At 35.0% G+C, this 20,076-nt stretch overlaps 1 protein-coding gene across 3 annotated transcripts in view; it reads right to left on the reverse strand.

Annotated features, from left to right (window-relative positions):
• The window catches only part of LOC118186492 (uncharacterized), a 131,323-nt gene that overhangs the window by 103,097 nt on the left and 8,150 nt on the right, over positions 1–20,076 (reverse strand). For all 3 annotated transcript variants that reach the window (XM_085814631.1, XM_085814630.1, XM_085814629.1), the window contains 2 exons: positions 17,725–17,786; positions 15,132–15,205 (listed from right to left, as the gene is read on the reverse strand). In XM_085814631.1, the coding sequence (XP_085670757.1) occupies positions 15,132–15,205; positions 17,725–17,786 (136 nt within the window). The remainder of the gene's footprint in view (positions 1–15,131; positions 15,206–17,724; positions 17,787–20,076) is intronic.

Genomic DNA, 20,076 nt, shown 5'->3' on the forward strand with positions numbered 1-20,076 from the left:
TAGACTCGTCCTCCGAGGAAGATTCTCTGGCCGCGTCAGCAGAGTCACCTCGGCCTTATTTTCTGAATAAATTCAACATAATAGCTAGAGTAAAATATGATACAATTAAATGTTCTGTTTTAACAATTTCGTGAATCGAGATTTTCCATTAACAGCTTGGAAAACGACTCCGCTGTGAATGTTTATAACGATAAATGACGGAAAGCAATTAAAAAAAAAAAAAAAAAAAAAAAAAAGGTGAAAGGAAAAAAGAATATTTGCAATGACATTTATAAATGTATCGATTTTATTTTTAGTCAAAAATGACAACAATACTGTCACAGCCTATTCCCGTTACCCCAATTAACTGTATTTAAACAGTATTTTTTTACTAAAACTATGTGTAGAGTTTTAAGTTCAATTAACCCATTATCTTATCATTTTTTATTATTATTTTCCCTTCACTAATACTTCTTTCGCTGGCTCCCAACAGGATGCAAATTGATTAATGTATAAGTACAGAGTTCTTGAAGGCAGATATTTTGCCGGCGGTCGCTAATCCGTCCTAGCACTATTTTCGCCCAACCATTGAATTTATTTGAACCGGCTTTAGCCTTTGCTTGCCGTGCTTACTGGCGTTATTCGCCGCCCAACCGGTATAGTGGTTAGCGTCGTTGACTGCCGTGCCCAGGTTCGAATCCCTAAAAAGACATGGATGTTTGTAAATGTACAGTGTCCGCGCGACATGAGGACACTCTAAATATGCGGCGAACAAAGTTCTCTCGAGAGGTTGATGATAGGGAAAGAGAGGTGGAAGACCCTCAGACCCGTCCCCGGGGCGCTCTCCATCATAATTGGGGGGGGCGGCGAAACTCAACTAAATTGCACTGTCACCTATAAGGTCCTCAAGGCTGTTGCCAATGACTGGCGTAAACTTGCGCTCCTTGCCGCGAGGAATTTCGTGAACTTGGGCTGAGTATAGGTTGGTGCAACAAGAAAACCAACACTGGTGCAACGAAGGTGCAACAACAAAAACAACACTGTCGTGATTCAAATGCCGAACACAAAACCTGCAGCGCAAGAAACGGTGACTTGTTCTGTGATTACAAGAGACATGTAATTTGTTAAACTGAAGCACTAAAAAAGGTTTGTTTTAATGCTTCTTCTAAGTTCGGTGTCATTTCACTGGAAAACTAAGACGGGGAGAAAAGTCGCTTGACTATCTACACGCAGCCAGATTTAATGTTTACAGGTAATTAATAAAGTATACTTCAATATATTTTATTTTGTACTTTTTTTAATATACAGAGAAGGCAAAATTTTGTGTGTTTTCTTTTCGGAAACACCTCGTTCAGGATGTTTTTAATGTCAGTCAAATAAAGATTTCAAGTATTAGGACGTGTATTTATTGATTTTAAATCATGAAGCTGTTTCGAATCGCTGAATCAAAAATTTATTAAATCTGAAAGAGACGAATCTTATATTTTGCCAAAGGAAAAATTACGAGCTGGTAATCTACGAGGCCGCTATAATAACAGATTAAATATCCTGAGTTTCACGCTCTAGCAATACGCTTTTTAAGTCGTGTAGATTAGCATCATGAATAACAGCCTAATGTAATGTAAAGGCTTAACAGTTTTGGATGCGGCCTCGCTAGAAATCATTCTAACCGCAAAAGACGGAAAGAATTTAAAAAAGAAAACATTAGGCAAGCATTTTTGGGTCATCACAGGCCGAGCGGTAAAGTCGCTAAACACTGGTAGTTCAATCCGAGAAAAGTTCATCCCATTAAAAGGGCTGGCTGCTTCGGCGTTTTACCCATGTGTAACGTACATACGAGCCAGTTTTCCTTAGAAAGTCCTCCATGAAGGCATCTTTATCCGTAGGCTGATAGCCCACGCGTGCTTTGCCGCAACTAAACAAACCAAAAAGAGTTTTTGCAGTGACATTTAGAATTTTTATTGTGATTTTTTTCAGTCACATATGACGACAATGCCGTCACAATCTCACTCCCCCTTCCAAAAAAATTTTTTTTAGTTAGTGCGCTTTCTAAAACATGTAATTTAATTAAGTTTAAACTTTATGCACTTTTTAATGGAAGGAAGAGGGGAAGGATGTTTCTTACGTTAATAAAATAAAAATTTTAAATATTAGTGAGGGCGTTAATTCCTTTTAAACTTCTCAGTTTTTAAGTAATAAAAAACTGTTAAAATCTGAGAGATGAAGATCCTGCGTTTTAGCGTAGAGCAACGTTACGAGCTGATAATCTACAAGGCCACGAGAAAGCTATATTAAAGGTCTAATGTTTCATGCAATGATAACAGGTTTTTTAAGTCTCATGGATGAAAAATGCATGATAGCGTAATGTAACGTAACGGACTAATAATTCGGAGAAAGTCTCCACGAAGGCTGATTCTAACAGAAAAAGGAAGAAAAGGAGGAAAAAATTTTTGCAACCATACTCAGAATTGTTATAGTTTGATAAGGTGACAATTCTGCATGAAACACTGGACTACAAATGTCGCTGAAAATACTCTAGTTTAAGACTCGTCAACGAATCAGGTAATGTAAGTAAACATTGCAAATTAACTTTTGATTTGCTGATTTTTCTCCCCGTACTGCTTAACATCTCTCTACACGATTTCTCAAAAATGTACGAAAAATTATATATTATTACTTTCCTTCCACAAGAGGCGAGTAACTTGTCTGAGCAAAGCATATCAGAAAAGGTCCTTTTCTGTCTGAGATGCGAATAAAAGGTTAACTCTTCAGTGGTTGCGAGATTAAGCAATTATTTTTTCCCAAATACGCACGATATCTGTCAGTCGTAAATTTGTAATGCGAGCTAAGTTTGTTTACGACGCGTAACTGGAACGCGAGTTGAGCTTGTTGATGACCATCAAAAGTCATCAAAGATTCTTTTTTTCTCTTTGATTAAGATATGGACCGTTAGAAAGGAGATAATGTCATATCACGCTGTTACTGCTTTTTCAAGGTAATGCGTTATTTTACTTGGTCTTTTACTTGCCATTTCGAGGGTAATTTTCGGAAGTGTTCATGCTTAGACAATTATGCCATTTTTTAATTTAAAAAGTCAATCTTGCAAAGGTCAAGAAATCTAGCTTTTTGTACGATCTCACAGTTCAGTAAAAGTTTTATACTTATCCTAAAAAATAAAACACAAAATGCTTGACAACCTTAACTACTGAATTCTTATAATCGGTAAAAACGAAAGTAATTTTCACTCCCGTAGTGGAGTAAAAAGGTTCTACTTAACCTCCGAAACTAATCCTATAAATCTACTCCTCGTTATGTCGATTCCCTTGCTCATTGCCCACCAATAGCAGAGCGGTAAAATCACTGGATATTGGTATTTCAGTTCAGGCTCAGATTCCGACGAATGGGCTGGCTGCATAAGTTTTAATGATTTTCCTCATGTGTAAGGAGAGCCAGTTTTCATCCATGAAAATCTTTAAAATTCATCCATGAACACCCTATTACCCTTACGCAAAACGTTGCCCGTAGTTAGAATAATCCTATCTGCCCTTCGCCGTAGTTAGAATAATCCTATAAAATCCAACTTGTAACTCAGTATCAGAAGCATAAAGGTGTTTACTACTTAAAACTTATTTAAATCGAATCGGGAGGGGGCATTCTGCCTAGAAAATGCGGGCGGAATACTCTGCTTAGAACATAAGAGGATTTTTTTTTTTTTTTTTTTTTTTTCCCCTGTCAGATTTAGTATCCTAATGACATAACGAGAATCGACATAACGAGGAGTAGATTTATAGGATTAGTTTCGGAGGTTAAGTAGAACCTTTTTACTCCACTACGGGAGTGAAACGCATAAAAATATCATCAGACGATTGAGAACAAACTATAATAGTTAATGAAATCAAAAAGATATTCTATGCCAGAAACAGAGAGTACTTCCTTTTAAATAGCTGTATCACCTTTCTAACCATTCCATTTGGCCTTGCAGTTCGCGACCAGTTCAGCTTATATATCCCAATCATCCTTATTAGGTTTTAGATTCATCGAGCCGTCCGCCACATTATATTGAATTCACGTGACAAAGTGCACGATTCTGACAGTATCTCATTACCAAAAGAAGTCGACAGCGAAAGGCTTATAGCAAGCAAACGGTCAAGGCCAAGAAACTTCATGACTAAATCGAATACTTAATAACGACAGGTGCATGGCGAACACGACGGCTGGCATGCAATAACAAATAAAAAATATTACAAAGAAAAGTCTAATTAAGATAACACGAAAAAATAAATACAACAGAATCCACGCGATAATATTTTGCCAAACTCTAAATCTACTTGCGCTAGTGTTTAAACACGAGATAGTAAAGGGAAATGAGTCTTGGACAAGCCCAATTGTCTAAACAAAATAGAACTGTAATATAATTTTGACCTTGGCTAGCCTAAATTGCCTTTGTATGCTGATATGGTGTCTACTATCCAAAGGAAATAGTTGCTATTTTAAGTGAAGTAAAAGAAAAAAGAAGAATAATGATAATAAAAGAGACAGACACGAGAGAGTGAAAAACACATAGAAACAGCCATCCGGAAAAAGACACCATTTGAACGATCGGTTAAAAAAAAACGGTGGCGCAGTTAAAAAATGCCTTAGAAAATCGACCATTTCCTCTTCCGTGTATTGACGGCGATACGCGTCTCTTAAAAACAAAACTCATTCTTAAAAATGCGCAAAGTTACGTTGGAAAGTAAATATTCCAGTTGATTGCGCTTTTGATTTATTAAAAAAATTTTTTGTTGTGTAAGCTGATAAAATTTGTCAAGAACCAAACGATTCTCTAGCAAATATACAATGCATGCCGTTAGAAACATCTTTTAATTGCAAAGACGCTCTAGGTACTTATAAAAATAATCAATTCTGCATAGAAATCGAATTCACTTAAAATTATATCAATTCGATAAAGGATAAAAATAGAACTAAATCGAATGTAACTGTACATCTCCTTGGTCATTAATGTGATGCTTAATCACGTTATCAATAACTGCGTTTATTTAATTACTGCGTTTATTTTTAAAGAGAAAGATGTCAATGTAAAATTTAGAATTAGACAAAAAAGCATAAATTACATTAGAATTTAGCTAATCTAAAGTTGCTTCATTTCTAATTTTAGGAACTCGGACATATTTGCATAATTATAATACAATAAAATGTTTGAATAGAAAACTAAACTTTAACTAATATATAGATAACATATTTTGATATCAATGTTTGGAGTTGGAATAAAAATGCTTGGAGTTCTGAATATGCATCAAATAAAGAGTAAAAATCTAACTTCTTGAACTTAAATGAATAGACAAAATATTGGAAGCCACCATCTGTGGATGAAATCCAGATAAAGAGCATTAGGTTCATTTCCTCTTCGCTTATTTTCCTTTGAACCTGGTTGTTGCTCCCACCCACCTTCACAAAAATTTCTTGCAACTGAAGAAGAGGGATCTATATTAGATTTCATTCAAAACTGACAGGATTTCATCCAAAATATACAAAAATCTAAGGTCGCTTTTGTTAACCTAATTTTTAAAAAGTTTGTTTTTAAATTGTTCCATTTGCTAAGCAATTTAAAGAATGATTATGGCATTATAAAAATAAAAGCTTCATACTTTGAAAAATAATAATAGTTTGAGACGTTATTTGCAAAGACGTGTGAAAGATACATTAGAAATCTTATATTTAGCACAAAGGCAACACTTGATAAGTTACATAGACAGTATTCAAATGTAACAAACATAACAACATAAAATTTTGGAAAGGTTTTTCTAATGTCTAAATTAATTTAAGTACATGAATAACCTCAAACGACTGTCGTTAGTTGAAGGTCATCATTGTGGAGTAGTAAAGTAAATTTAAGTAGTTTAATTATTAATTTTTTTTGTGGTAGAAATACACCTCAAAACTGCATATAAAAGCTCTGAAGTGTTACTCACTATACAGCTCATATGTCTGACATTCAATATGGGCAACTTATTTCGGGACATGTGGTATGAAGCAGTTTTCTGCTTTAGAAAGACAGTTGAAACCACTTTAGAAAGTGGTTTTCCACTTAAGAAAATCCCTCTTCAGTTGTTACTTAATGCTTTCAGGAAAGGCTCTGTGATTTTAATCCTAAACTTATCTATAGAATGTGAGTCAGATTAGATAGAAAGAAAGATCAGAAGCTACAAAAATCATAAACGAAGCTTTTATGTAAAATTTACGGCATATTCTTAAAGCGAGAAAAGTTATTAATGTTTGACATCTCAAAAGAATTTTGTAATATTTCTGTATATGCTAAAAATATATAACAAAAAAGACAGTAAGTGAATTTAAACTTTTTAATCTGGCCCATCATCAACACTTAATTTCAGAAAAAAATTACATATTATGTAAGTAAATCGTACCAATGCTGATCCGAACTTTATCTCCTCGCAATTCCCTCTTCCAAACACCATTCCTTATTTAAAGTTTCAAAATGTTCTGAAACTGGGTTCAAATTCAATAAACACAATCTTTCAAAGTACTGTCCTGTCAAAAACACAACATCTGTGCGCCCTTATAGAACTTCCTGTTCTCTTGCCAAGGAGGTTAGAAATATAACCACCTTGGCTTAAAAATTCGTTAAGAGTATCCCCTTTGGCTGTGTTTCAATTGACTCGTCTTGTGAGAGTAAAAAGGTTGCTTTCAAGATACAATAACACGCCGAACAAGTATTAATTGAGAAGTCAAACAAAAAAATCAGCATTATGTTTTCAAATTTTACAGGACTAATTTCAATGGTCTGTCCGGTCTTTCTTATTTTATCTTATCTAATCACTATATCTTATCTCGTTTGCACTTTTGCATCTGAGGATGATGGTTCGGTAAAATCACACAAACTAGTCCTGTGAAAATTTGAAAACATAATGCTGATTTTTGTTGTTTGACTTCTAAATTAATAAGGTTGCTTTTGTCTACAAAATGCTGAGAGAGTTAGACGAGTTCGAACATTGGGAAATTGTTGTCTTCCCCCTTCTGTAATAATGATGCAATGTTACCTTTCATTAACCCATAAAGCCTATAATTAAGATACAATAACATGCAGAACAAATATTAATTTAGAAGTCAAACAACAAAAATCAGCGTTATATTTTCAAATTTTCACAGGACTAGTTTCGATGGTTTTACCGAATCATCATCCTCAGCTGCAAAAGTGCAAATTTGACGCTGATTTTTGTTGTTTGACTTCCAAATCAATAAAGCCTAAATTAAGTTTCTAAATAAATCTAAAAACACGACCTCTCTAGTTGCTTCTATCTCGTAAGCTCGGCGACGTCACAGCTTAAATTTATTAGTGGCAGAGGTGGGACATGAAATCCAAGGCAGCAATTTTAGTTTGGCAATCAAACGAAAACTCTTGTGTTTAAAAAGACTGCGGGCATCAGTTCTGTAAAGAAGACGACTGTCAGGCTCCGAAATACAGCTCATCTTGGGTTTGCAGGACAGTCATTGTCCGAAGATCTTCAGCATCATCAAGTTTTTAGGGATCGCCAGTGTCTGTAAATATTTTACAGAAGAGAAGAGGAAACATCAGGTTCCGAAATTCAGCTCATCTCAAGTTTTGCAAAACAGATCTTCAGCATCTTTAAGTTTGTGGGACTAAAAGCACCCAAAACGCGTGTGTGTTCTAAGAAATGCTTTAAAGTTTCTGGACCATCAGCATCCTTAAATTGTGATTTACAACATCTACAGGTTCCAGGCTTCAACCATGGTGCCAAGCCTACAAATACAGGTGGGTAAGCCCCTTGAATTTTTTTATATTATTGCAGTGAAGTAATTTAGTTTAAGTTATTTCTGTAATTTAATTTATACAAATAACTTTTTTTTAGTCAACTATGTTTTCTGTAAAGCTTAAAGAAATGTATTGCTTTGGTTCTGTGTTTCAAATAAATCATAAATTTTAGAAATTTGAATGTGTTAATAGATCTTTTAATATCTGAAATGTTCATGAGTTCTGCAGAAATTAAGCTTATATAGTTGAATGTGTAAGAGAGAAAAGAATTAGTATAATTCTGAAGGTTTTAAATGTTAGCTGGTACTTTGTCGTCTTGAATGTTTCAAATATTAGAATTTTTCGTAAGGGAGTATAAAACATTAGTTTGTGTAAGAATTATAGGAATTTAAAAAATTTCAGTTGAAAGTGTTAAATGAAAAAGTAAGAAATTCGCAGTAAACTTGTTATATCAATATATACATAAATTTATCTTTGAAAGTATACTTTTATCTAGAAATTTTGATGAACTGAATGTAAAATATATTGTATGATCATAAATCCTCAAGTTGAAGAATTAAGATTGATAGCATGATGTGCATTATTATAGTGTAAATTGACTTGAATTTATGCTTTAGATGAGTTGAATTTGTTGTGAAAAAAATTAAGGGTAAATGTTGCTCTTCATAGTTGGAACTGCTACTTGTTAGAAAATCTCTTTCTCTGTCTATATATATATATATATAGTATACTTTTATCTAGAAATTTTGATGAACTGAATGTAAAATATACTGTATGATCATATATGCTCCAGTTGAAGAATTAAGATTGATTGCATGATGTGCATTATTATAGTGTAAATTATCTTGAATTTATGTTTTAGAAGAGTTGAATTTGTTGTGAAAAAATTAAGGGTAAATGTTGCTCTTCATAGTTGGAACTGCTACTTGTTTAGAAAAAACTCTTTCTCTGTATATATATATATATATATAGGGAGAAAGTCATTAGATTTTGATAATAATTTGTGGTTATATCATGGCATTCTTAGCAAAAGTTACAAAAGATGATCTTAAAACCTTGGCTGAAGGAGTTAGGGCAAAAAGTCGGACCTGAGCTTAGGATAACAGATCTAACACAGCTAATTATTAGAAATGAAGCCTCAAGGAGGAACTTGCGAAAAGATTGGTGGGAAATATCCCTTCAGTGAAGCTTGAGATGTGGAAAAAAGGAACAGGATTAAAAGAGAAAAGGAAGAAAGGAAAGAAAAAATTAAAAGAAAAGAGGATACAAATACGGATAGAATTGAAAGAGAAGAGCAAGAGAGGCAGGAAAGAATTAGAAGAGAAGAAAGATAATTCGAAATAACGAAAATGAAATTGCATCGTTCAAAAAACTAGACACCTGACGCTATTTACTTGGGAGCCGGACTGCAGAAATCTTAGCAGAAAATCAAAAAAAAATTTTTTTTTTTTTTTTTTTTTTTTTTTTTTGTCAAGAACTGACGAATTGGGGTATATTGAAACCGTACAATGAAAGAAGTGAGAAAAATAAGTGTAGAGCCACAGAGTAAATTCCCCCCTCCCCCTTGTCAATTAAACAGTTACACATTTGCCACAAATTCTGCTCCCAGCTCATTCTCCAAATACAACGGAGGGGCACCCCACTGTACCTGCCCAATACAGAGGTGAATGAGCTACCTCTTTCTTCATTAGCTACGACTCGAAATTCTCACTCACAAAGAGGAAATAATTATTTGAAATCATCCGTTTATTTACCATATTTAAACTCTCAAAGTTATTTAGAAAGCACTTATCTAAAAGAAAAAGAAAAAAAAAATGCCATTTAAAGACCTGAAAAATGGTCGGAAACTATTGGTTATTTCAAAAGTACTTTAGGAACTGAATATAGATACGTGTGAACTTTTACCTACCACACGTAGAGGGGGAGGGAAGATACAGCTTCCACGTACCCGGATGCTGTTCCGGAAAGAGACATAACTTCTATTACTGTAGTGGAAGCATTACTAAATCTTTCCACCAGAATAGGATTGCCTAAAGAAATTCAGTACGATCAAAGAACTTCAGTTATGTCAGTTTTGGCCTCATAGAGACAAGCCAAATTTTCGGTCCATTCGACAGGGACTGAGATATTCAGAAGTGGTTGTCCGAAACTGTATCGTAAATTTCCCAGAGAAGAAAGGAAGATCCATGGTTGGTCACCTTACTATGCTAAAGCCTTATATGGAGATGCCTAAAGGGAATAATTATGTTATTTCGTAGCTGATGTTAATCAAATTGATAATGAAATGTTTTTTCTTATGTTGATGCCAATTCAAATGTTTAGGGTTATTTTGATGTCACTAAATGCAGTAATTCAGGATCAAGTTTCGGGGTCTCCGTAGAGAGATTTACAGAAACTGATAAATAAATATCTACAGGCCTATCTTTTTCAGCCTGGAAAAATGTATAAATAAAAATAAGGTTTTAAAAATGTATATAATATAACACTTGTTTACAGAAGAAAACTATAAGATTGTGTACAATATGTGTATAATTAAGTTTAGCCCTTAGTAATTGTATTACCTGCTTTTTACAGTGACCTCAATCCTTGGTACTTAATCCAGTATAGTGTAAATGTTTGTGTTTCATATTCATTTTTTGGCTGACTTTATGTGTCTTTAAAAGTGGTAATTAAGCAAAGATATGCTGGACTTCTACGAGAGTCGCCCCCCAACACTGGGAGGGAAGAATTTTTAACAACACAACATTGGTGTGTTCTTAACTTCCTGTTCTCTTGGAAACGAACTCCAGTATGGCCAGGTGAAAGTGATAACAAAAAACTCGTTAAGGGCACCCCTTTTGGTGGCGTTTGTGTTGACTCATCTTTAAGAGTATAAAGGTTGCTTTTGTCTGCAGAATACCAAGAAAGTTAGACGTGTTCAATGACAGAGTTTCTGTTGCTGTCACCAAGGGAGTTGACAGCTTGATGAAATCCATAGCAACAGCTGGACATAATTCTGACGTCTTTAAATTCCTATGTCTTCTCATCCCACTCTAAAGCTAACCACGTATGATGGAAAGACGTCTTAGCAAGTGTACAAGACTCGGTTTTCTGTAGTGGCGGATGTAAATGGTTAAGATTTCCAAGCTAAGGCCTACTATCTTGCCGCTTTTCTAAGAGAAGATGCAGCGGATATCCTTCAAACTCTGCCCGAAAACCAGAGTCTAAATTACAGACAAAGCTCTATCTGTCGCTTTGGCAAGAAGTGTTTAAAAGACTATATTAGGCTTCAGTTACCACTCGCAAAAGACACCCACAGGAACATTCCAGGAACTCGGCATGTATGTCAAAAGGCTGTCTCATCTCACCTTTTCGGACTGCCCAACAGAAACACAAGAAATCCTGTCCCTACAGTGTTTCATCAATGGCCTCCAGGATCCTGAGATACAGAAAGACAAAGTCCTGCCAACGGCAGATGTCAAGGATCTAAAAAAGCGCTTTGAAGCACCACAAAATTTGAGACAGTTCAGTAAGCAACAATCAAACAAAATTGTTAATATTGTTTATATGATGAAAATAGTATACCAAGACCATGGTCCTATGTGTACATAAATTTCTAAATTCGTGCATTTATTTATTGATTTGGTATTTGATTTGTTGTATTTTAGTTATTGAAATTATAATTTTAGTGTTCAGTTATTGATAGTTTTTAATTGTAAATATCTCTTCTTGTTCAGGAATTGCATTGCCCGAGACATGCAGTCCTTGGATTGGTAACAACCTTTTGAATTTTGTATACACTTTTTTTGCAAAAAAAAAAAAAATAGAAGCACCATGAAGGAAGTGGTTGTTTTTGATGAAACTGAATATGTGTATAGCTCATACACAGATAATAAAATGATTAAAAGATCAAGGTCATAGTACCTGTTCATGGCTCACAATCACCCATTAAGTGTTCAAATTAGTAGTTGGTCGAACCACCCCAGCCGCAATGCATGCTTGAATTTGTCGACGGAAGGAGTGGTAGAGGTTCCTAATGTCATCCTGTGACACATTCTGCCAGGCATTCATCAGTTGTCACTCCAGATTTGCGATATTTTGTGGTGCCTGAATCTGGTGGCTTACCATGTCCCAGATATGCTTGATTAGTGAAAGGTCTGGTGACCTTGCTGGCCAAGGAAGAGTATCAACATCACGGAGACAGTCCAGAGATATGCGAGTGGTATGTGGCCTGGCATTATCTTGTTGGAAAATGGCCCTAGGATGAGGTGCCATGAAGGGTAATGCAACCGGCTGGGCAGGATGGCATTGAGCAGTTAAAGATGTACAGAGGATGACTAAAGATGACCTGCTGTCACAAGAAATAGCGCCCCACACCACACATCAGGGGTTATGGCTGTACGCCTTTGTAAAACAATCAGCCTTTGTAGGGACCGCTGGCCCTGTCCTTTCCAGACACGAACACGGTGTTCATCTCCTTCAAGAGTGAAGCAGGATTCAGCGCTGAACACTATACAATGGCAGTCCAATGGCAGCCGTGTTGATTGGCTGCGACACCACTCCAGACGACTCCGTCGATGTTGTGGGGTCAAAGGCAAACATCTTAAAGGCCTCTGTGAGCGTAACCCTACCTTAGACGAGCTCAGTGAAATGATGAATGGTACCACAGGAGGTATAGACGTAGCTGTAGTGTGTTGAATAGTCGACAATGATAATGTTGAGGCGGTTCAGGCCTGGCGAACAATCATCATATCTTGTCTCGCATTTGTGTCCCTTGGCCTTCCAGAGCCTTCATTTTGTCAGCAATTTCCTTGTAGCAACCATTGCTGCCAACATCTTTGCACGGCGGTGTCTGTATGCTGCAGGTGGCGGCCTATTGCTTAGTATCACTACCCAGCTTCATGCAACCCTACAATGCGACCATGTCCAAAGTCGTTTAGTTGTCTGTGAAGTCCTTGATGTTGTCTTAATGGCATCTTTAGTTGATTCTTTACAGAATTACAATTTCAGCAACAAAAAAAGATAAACATTACATCCCTGTTACTTTTTATACTTTGCAATTGCACACTAGAAATGCGGGCTATGATCACAATTCCTGTTCATTTGCCTTGAAACTTTGATTATTTGCATGTTGGATCAAGATGTTTTTGCATACCAAATTTCGTCAAAATCGCATAAGTCCTTCTTGGTGCTTTGATTTTTTGCAAAAGAGTGTATATGTAAATAATTTTAGTGAAATTATAAATAAATTGCATTACCTCTTGTATAATGTAACAAGAAAGGTCCATTTAGCTTTGGGTGAATGGCTATCTCGACTACGCCAAGCTAGTGATGGTTTTTGGTGAGAAATCCCCAAAAGTAATCAAACTTTGCGACTATTTGGTGACATTTTTGTCCGATCCATGTGTCACTGTAACTGGTCCGATCTCTGAGTAACTGTAACTGTATGAAGCTGTATGTAGCTAACTTTATATGCCTTCCAGCAATTTCGAATTGAAATTACTGGAAATTTCTCGGTAGTCACGGAAGTACTATACAAGACAAAAGGGAGCATCAATTCTCAGTTTAGTTCGCATATAAGTTCAGAGTAGAGTACTGAGAGACCACTTTGCGAGCTTATGCATTGAGGCTTTGTATATTATCTTATGTTTAGTTTTAAATGGTTATAGCATGATTAGGAATTCCCCCTGAAAGTGCAGACCTGCAGCACATGTTCCACTGACCTTTGCATAACTTATGCCCAGAAAACACTCTCTTCTGTTTTGGTGGTTGTGAACTTCTCAATCAAGCTTTCCTGTACTTCTTTTCATTCGGATGCTTTCCTTAGCAGAATCCATTTTGCCTTTTCAATATGTCCTAAATTACAGTACCAATCAATGTTATATTCCTAATTAAATTTAGCCTCATAATGAATGAATATACAGCAGTGTTCATTTCAAATGCTGTATACATGTTGTGCTGATTATAGCTCTTGAAAACAGCAGCCCCCTACGAATGGGATACAGAGCTGTTTTATTACTACATAAAAAGAAGGAATTATGACAGATTGTTATGCCAGAATCATCTCGAAAGTCCATACATATATTCTATTCCATTTCTAAACTGGTTCTGAAATTGGTATCACTATATATAAAATTTTTGCTGTCCATGCGGAATAGTGGTTAGGCAAGCCGACTGTGATACCAAAGAGCCTAAGTTCGTATCCCATAGAAGGCATGGCTGTAGCTGTCCATCCCTTCATAAGAGGCAATGCTGGCCACCTAACAGGCACTTCCATTATAAAATGGTCACCATTTCTGGTCTAAGGAGTGATCAATGCTGAAATATGGCAAGTACTCACCAATGGATTAAAAAAAAAAAACATATAAAATTTTAAAGCAGATTACTAAAAATGTAATCCGTCATTCATATGGTATATAAATTAAACTAATTTTTTGCTAAGTTCTACTCTCAATTTTTAGCCATTTTGTCAAGTTATATTAACTAATTATGCAAACATACTAGAGCTATCTATCTGCCATGGACATGCCTTTCATATAACATTTTTCATCCCTGATTTTTAAAATAAAATCTATTTATTTTACACATTTTTTTATAACTTTAACCCCTCTTTTTTTACTAAGGAGCAATAATTCTTTTTTTAAATAAGAACATATATTTTTAAAATATGTGGCTGAGGTATAACTCAAGATGATGCCCAGCCATACATAACACTCTTTCAAGAAAAAGGAATTTTACCTTGTAAAAGCATATGAAAAAATGTTCATGAAATGTAACTATATATCAATGATAAAAATATTCATAAATGCAGTATTAAAAGTCTTGGAAAGAAGAAAAGCATTTATGCTAGAAATTGGTTCTACAGTTTCTAAACACTATTTCTAACAGCATTGTAATTTATTTACTTTTCAGAAGAACTCTCATATGTTAACTGGTGTAAGATGCAATTAAAATGCATGAAACAACTGGTTAACTGGAATAGTCATGTTGCATGCATAAGGTGCTAAGCAAAGCAGATTTTCAGTTGATAATCAACTTGAATTAAACACAGAGACAACATTATTTTTCACAGTGGCCATTGTAACATAAAGCACTAAAATTTGTGCACACACAAAAACATTTATTTCACAACCAATTTTTGCAATTTTAGTTAGAAAAACTTTTTTTTGCTTTTAAAAAAGAAAGATCGAAGTCAGGTGTCCTCAAAAATTATATTCATATACAAAATCTATGCCAATCTAAGATTATTTTTTGCACAACTTCATGTTTTACATAGTACAACTCTCTCACTATTGTTTAAATCTCAAAACTTACATTTCAGGCAAAAATATTAAATTCCTTTCACAAAAAAATAAATAAAAATAAAATCATACAAACTAACCTCTAGTACTAGTAGCCATATCAGCAATTTTTTGGAAGGAATCTAAAAATGAAGTAGAGGCTAGGATAGTGGACCTGAAAAATACAAATGATATATATTATTTATTCACTTCATAAAAAACTACTATTCTAAACTACTATACACTTCATAAAAAACTGTGAATTGGAAAGACAAGAAGAATATACGTTTGATGAGTACAGTCCATAATAACTCGATGATTGATGTTGGAACATGGAAAAGAACTGTAAAAAAACCAATAATTGTAAAAGATTACAACAACAAAATGGGAGGAGTGGACTGCCTGGATCAGATGTTATCAAATTATCCTGCTGTTAGAAATAAGCAGAGATATTATCTTTTTCCATTATGCTTTATTTCCTTATAATTTTACTTAATATTCATTGGCATTCATGCACTACGAAAGTCATGTAAGGAAAGTTATGATATACAGAGAAAACAACATTGCATGCTAAGAGAAACAGATGGCCGCTGGGGGTAAATTTTCGCGGACAGGAGAGGACGGCGAAAGGGTTAAGTGGGAGTAGTAATCACTATCCAAATCTATGATTTTCTGCCAATGTTTTGGTAGTTTTTCAAAGCCTTCGGCCCAGAAACTTGGTGGCCATGAGTCCAAAAACAGATCAACCTTTTTTCAGACATCCTCTGCAGAATGGCAGATAGCACCAGCAAGACATAGCTGCAGGTACGAAAAAAGGTAGAAGTCTGAAGGAGCGATATCGGGGTTATAGCAGTGAGTGTGGAAAAACACCCCATTCGAGTCCGCATAGAGTCCAACCGGTGAATGCAGACACATGTGGTCTTGTATTATCTTGATGGAACATTAACTTTCACGCCAGAACTCAGTTCGACATTTTTCGTTGATAACAGCATCTACACAGATTAGCATCTCGCTGTATACCTTATTATCGAGGATTTTACCTTTTTCCAGATACTCTTTGTGCATAATATCATGGCAATCCCATCAGATACAAAGCATGATTTTTTTGTTAGTCAAATTACTCTTTGCGATGCTGCGACAGGCTCACCGGGTGCAGGACAACCTCCTTTTCAGCCTGTATTGTTGAAGTAAATCAACTCTTCATCACAATTAACGATACAGTCCAGAATTCTACCCCTGCATTGATATTCCAGCAGATTAGTGGAGGCCGGAATACATCTGTCCTTATCTGCTTGAGTCAGCTCATACGGCACCCAGCGATTGAACTTGAACATCAAGTTTATGTGATGCATAGCACGACTAATGGACATGGCACTAATGTCTAACTCCTTAACAAGCTCTTGAGTGGTTGCATATTGATCTTCTACCACAAGTTCTCGCAGGTAGGCTGGCCAGAGCACTCTCCTTCTTGAATGTCACAGTCCTCGTTTTTTAACTTTCGGTACCACACCTTCACAGTGTTATATGATACAAAATTTGTACGTAAAGCTATACACATGATTTGGTGACATTCTGTAGCTGACTTTTCGCAACAGAACTGGAAATAAATGATAGTTCTAATCTGGCAGTGTGATAACTCCATTTCAGACACCTTCTGCTTAATAATAAAGATATTTTTTTACAAATTTCACAACACAGTGTTTTAAAGCAAGTCTCTTTCTTTCAAATGCCAAAAATCATTTGGCAAAATATGATTAAATACGACAAGGCAAACTGTTTGTAGAAACAAAATTTGCGGTTGCAGGAAACTTTCATTAAAACCTAATATAAATTTAATACATAATCTAAGTTGCATTTCCATGGCATGGAAAACGAAATTAAATTTTGTTGAGCAGTCAATTAAAATAGGAGCTGGAGAAGTCTCCCTTATCCCCATAGGGAAGATTGATAGTTTGTTGACCTGTAGCTAAATAGACTCATTAATTATAAAAATAAGAAAAGTCTTTTTAATACAAACTGTTTCATTTTAAGTTACTGGGGAAGGAGTGCAAAAAACTCAATTCTGCAGTGTATGTGACTGCTAAAATCCAAATCCAGGACAAACTATCAGTGTTTTGAAATTTAGCAATTTGCTCCTTGGTAGGCTACATAAAAAAAAAAAAAATGATCTCTGCAATAATGGCTTAAAATATGCAGTAAACATGAAATGTTTTTCTCCCCAATATAGACTCTTTGAATTTCATAAAATGTATTTTTATATTGAAAAATGTTGCAGCATACATTGCTGGGCTTCATAACACATCAGGCTGGAAAATATTAATCTGAAAAACTATTATATTAACTGTTGATTGTATTAACCTATGTATTTTATTAACCAAGCAGTTAAGTTTTTGGTACTGTTATGTTATAAGGACATATATGTATGTATGGATGGATGGATGTATTTGTTCATGTATACATGCAAGTACAAATGTATATGTGTGTACATATATACATACATATGTGCACACATTTATACATTTAATCCAGTCCCAATAACAGAATGGTAAATTTTTTAAATTAAATAATTACAAAATTTAAAATAAAAACAGAAAAACAATCTGCTGTGGACAATAACTTAATCAACAATAATAAAATAAATGTACAATAATAAAATAAAAATTAATTATATAAAAACTACAAAAATTAACTAACCTGAGCTGTGCATGAAATTTACTAGCTTTCAATAAGAAATCCTCCCACACTGGAGCACTGTTCTGAAAATATATATATATATAAATTTGTTATTCCTTTTCAATAATTTTTAAAAAGCAAGATTTCAAAAGAACTAATATTTCTTGTATACATTTCATGTAATATAATAAATACATTTCAGTTCTTTTAACACTCTGTCAGGTGCAATATGTTTCGGAACACGTTCGGGCGCATTGAGCCTGAGAGGCAGTTCTTGATTTACTGAACTTTTTTATACATAAAAAGTTTTTTTGTACAAAAAATCAAATGCTATGCATTATTATTAAACTTTCACAAGTTATAAAAATACTTAATGGACAATAAAACAATTTTTATAGTCTTAAAATAGTTATTTATATTAAACAAAAATTGTAAAGAACTTTTGTAAAGTTGTTGTACAAGACTAATTACGGATTAAAATTTAATTAAAACTAGAACATAGGCATAGTCTCTCATTCATCTGATTCATAAGGAGATATCTGTCCTACTTCTCTCTTATAGCATGGAGAACCCATGAAAACAGCATATGAGAAGCAGGTTGCTGTGTGAAACGTTTTGCACTCATATTAGCTTAATCTTCTCTGATGAGTCTCTAAATAGCATGTTTCACTTTTGCCTCTTTTTAGAGGTATCTGTGGCTCATCATAAATTTGAGGTTGCTGTACTTGGCTGGGAGTGTATCTCTTTAATTTTTGTTCTAAATGTACTGGCATTCTAATAGAGTTTAGACTTCATTGAGCAAGTTGTCCAAGCACAAGTTCATTAGACAGCTGTTTTATGAAGAACCTTCTTTTAAGAGCTGTGTACCCATTAATTACAAGTATGAGATGAGAATGGATTGAAGCAATCTTTAACACTGTAAAAAAGATTATCATGTGTCACCGTTTTACATTCCGAGACACATTATACAAAACACACATTTTATCTACAATATCTACGGTTTCTGGTTTTTACAGTAGAAAGATGAATAGCTTGGTCATCATGCAATGATGATACAAAAACGGCATTTCTGCTTTTTTCTTGGAAAGTAGGACACCAAGATATTACCATCACAACTGAAGCCAAAATTACTTAAGTGTTGTGGTCTGGCTTTGTCTCAAATAAATGTCAGTATTTTCTTCAATGTTGTCTTTTTCGTTTCCTTCTTGTTCTGTCTCTATCCATCTTCACATTCCACAACACCATCTTCTGAATCAATATAGCTTTTCACATCAAAGTCTTCATCTTTGACATCCTCATAGTCTTCATCTGATGCCTTCATCTGACAAACGATGAATTTCTCCAAGGTCTTGAGGGTTTCTCAAATCAACCCCCCTGACATTTTGTAGCCTAAATCAAACTTTTTTCCCTCCCTGACATTTTGAAGCCTAAATCAAACAAATATTTATAATGTTGTTACGAAAATGACTTTTTCAAACTTAATAATAAGCAATATTTTAAATCTTTATATATATAAGCGGCTAAAGTGTGTGTCACCGATAGTTTATTGTTGCCACTCGGAAAAATGAGCACGAAAATAAACGTTTCTGCGGTTTTTAATTAATATCTCAACCAATTAAAGTCGTACGAAGATGAGAACGGTATCGATGGATTTGGAGAATTTTTTAGAATCCGAGGATACGCGTCTCGAATTTCAACTTCCGTAGATATTCGAGAAAAAAGAATTTCGCATGTAGCCAAATCCCTTTAATAGGGAAAACCCAAGAAAGTAAGTGAAATATATAAGGAAAACGAAGGGGGGAATTAGTTTTTAATTAATATCTTGGCTAATTAAAGTTCCACGAAGACAAAAATGGTCAAAATGGCGTGCCACGGACCTGCGGAATCCAACGATGTGCTTCGCTAAGCCCGGGAGCCAGCCGTTTCGGAGGAGATGATGTTACTTCACCCCATACATATATGGGCTTAAGTGTCTGTTTGTCGCCGATAGTTTATTGGTTGCTTGTGTAACTGTACTAGCCAATGGGGTAAAGTTGCCAATGCACAGGGTTGCTGTTTCAATTGAGACGCAGACAATTTCCTGTAAAACTTGTCTTTGCTATGAGCATCTATAAGTCTCAGGGCCAAACGCTTAAGCGTGTCGGAATTTTTTTACTTGTTTTACTTTTTTAATTTTTTTACTTGGAATTTTTTTACTTTACTTTTTACTTGTGGAATTCCTCGAGCACAGAAAAACCATTAACTCCGATGTGTACTGTGAGACACTCTGACGCCTACGCAGATCCATCAAGAACAAAAGACTGGGGCTGCTCACAGAGGGTGTGGTTCTGCTCCATGATAATGCGCGTCCACACGTCTCCAGAGTCACATACA

The sequence above is a fragment of the Stegodyphus dumicola genome, chromosome 4 (genome assembly GCF_044657685.1).
Source record: "Stegodyphus dumicola isolate Sdum_Otavi_A_Nest chromosome 4, ASM4465768v1".
Taxonomy (NCBI): Eukaryota; Metazoa; Arthropoda; class Arachnida; order Araneae; family Eresidae; genus Stegodyphus; species Stegodyphus dumicola.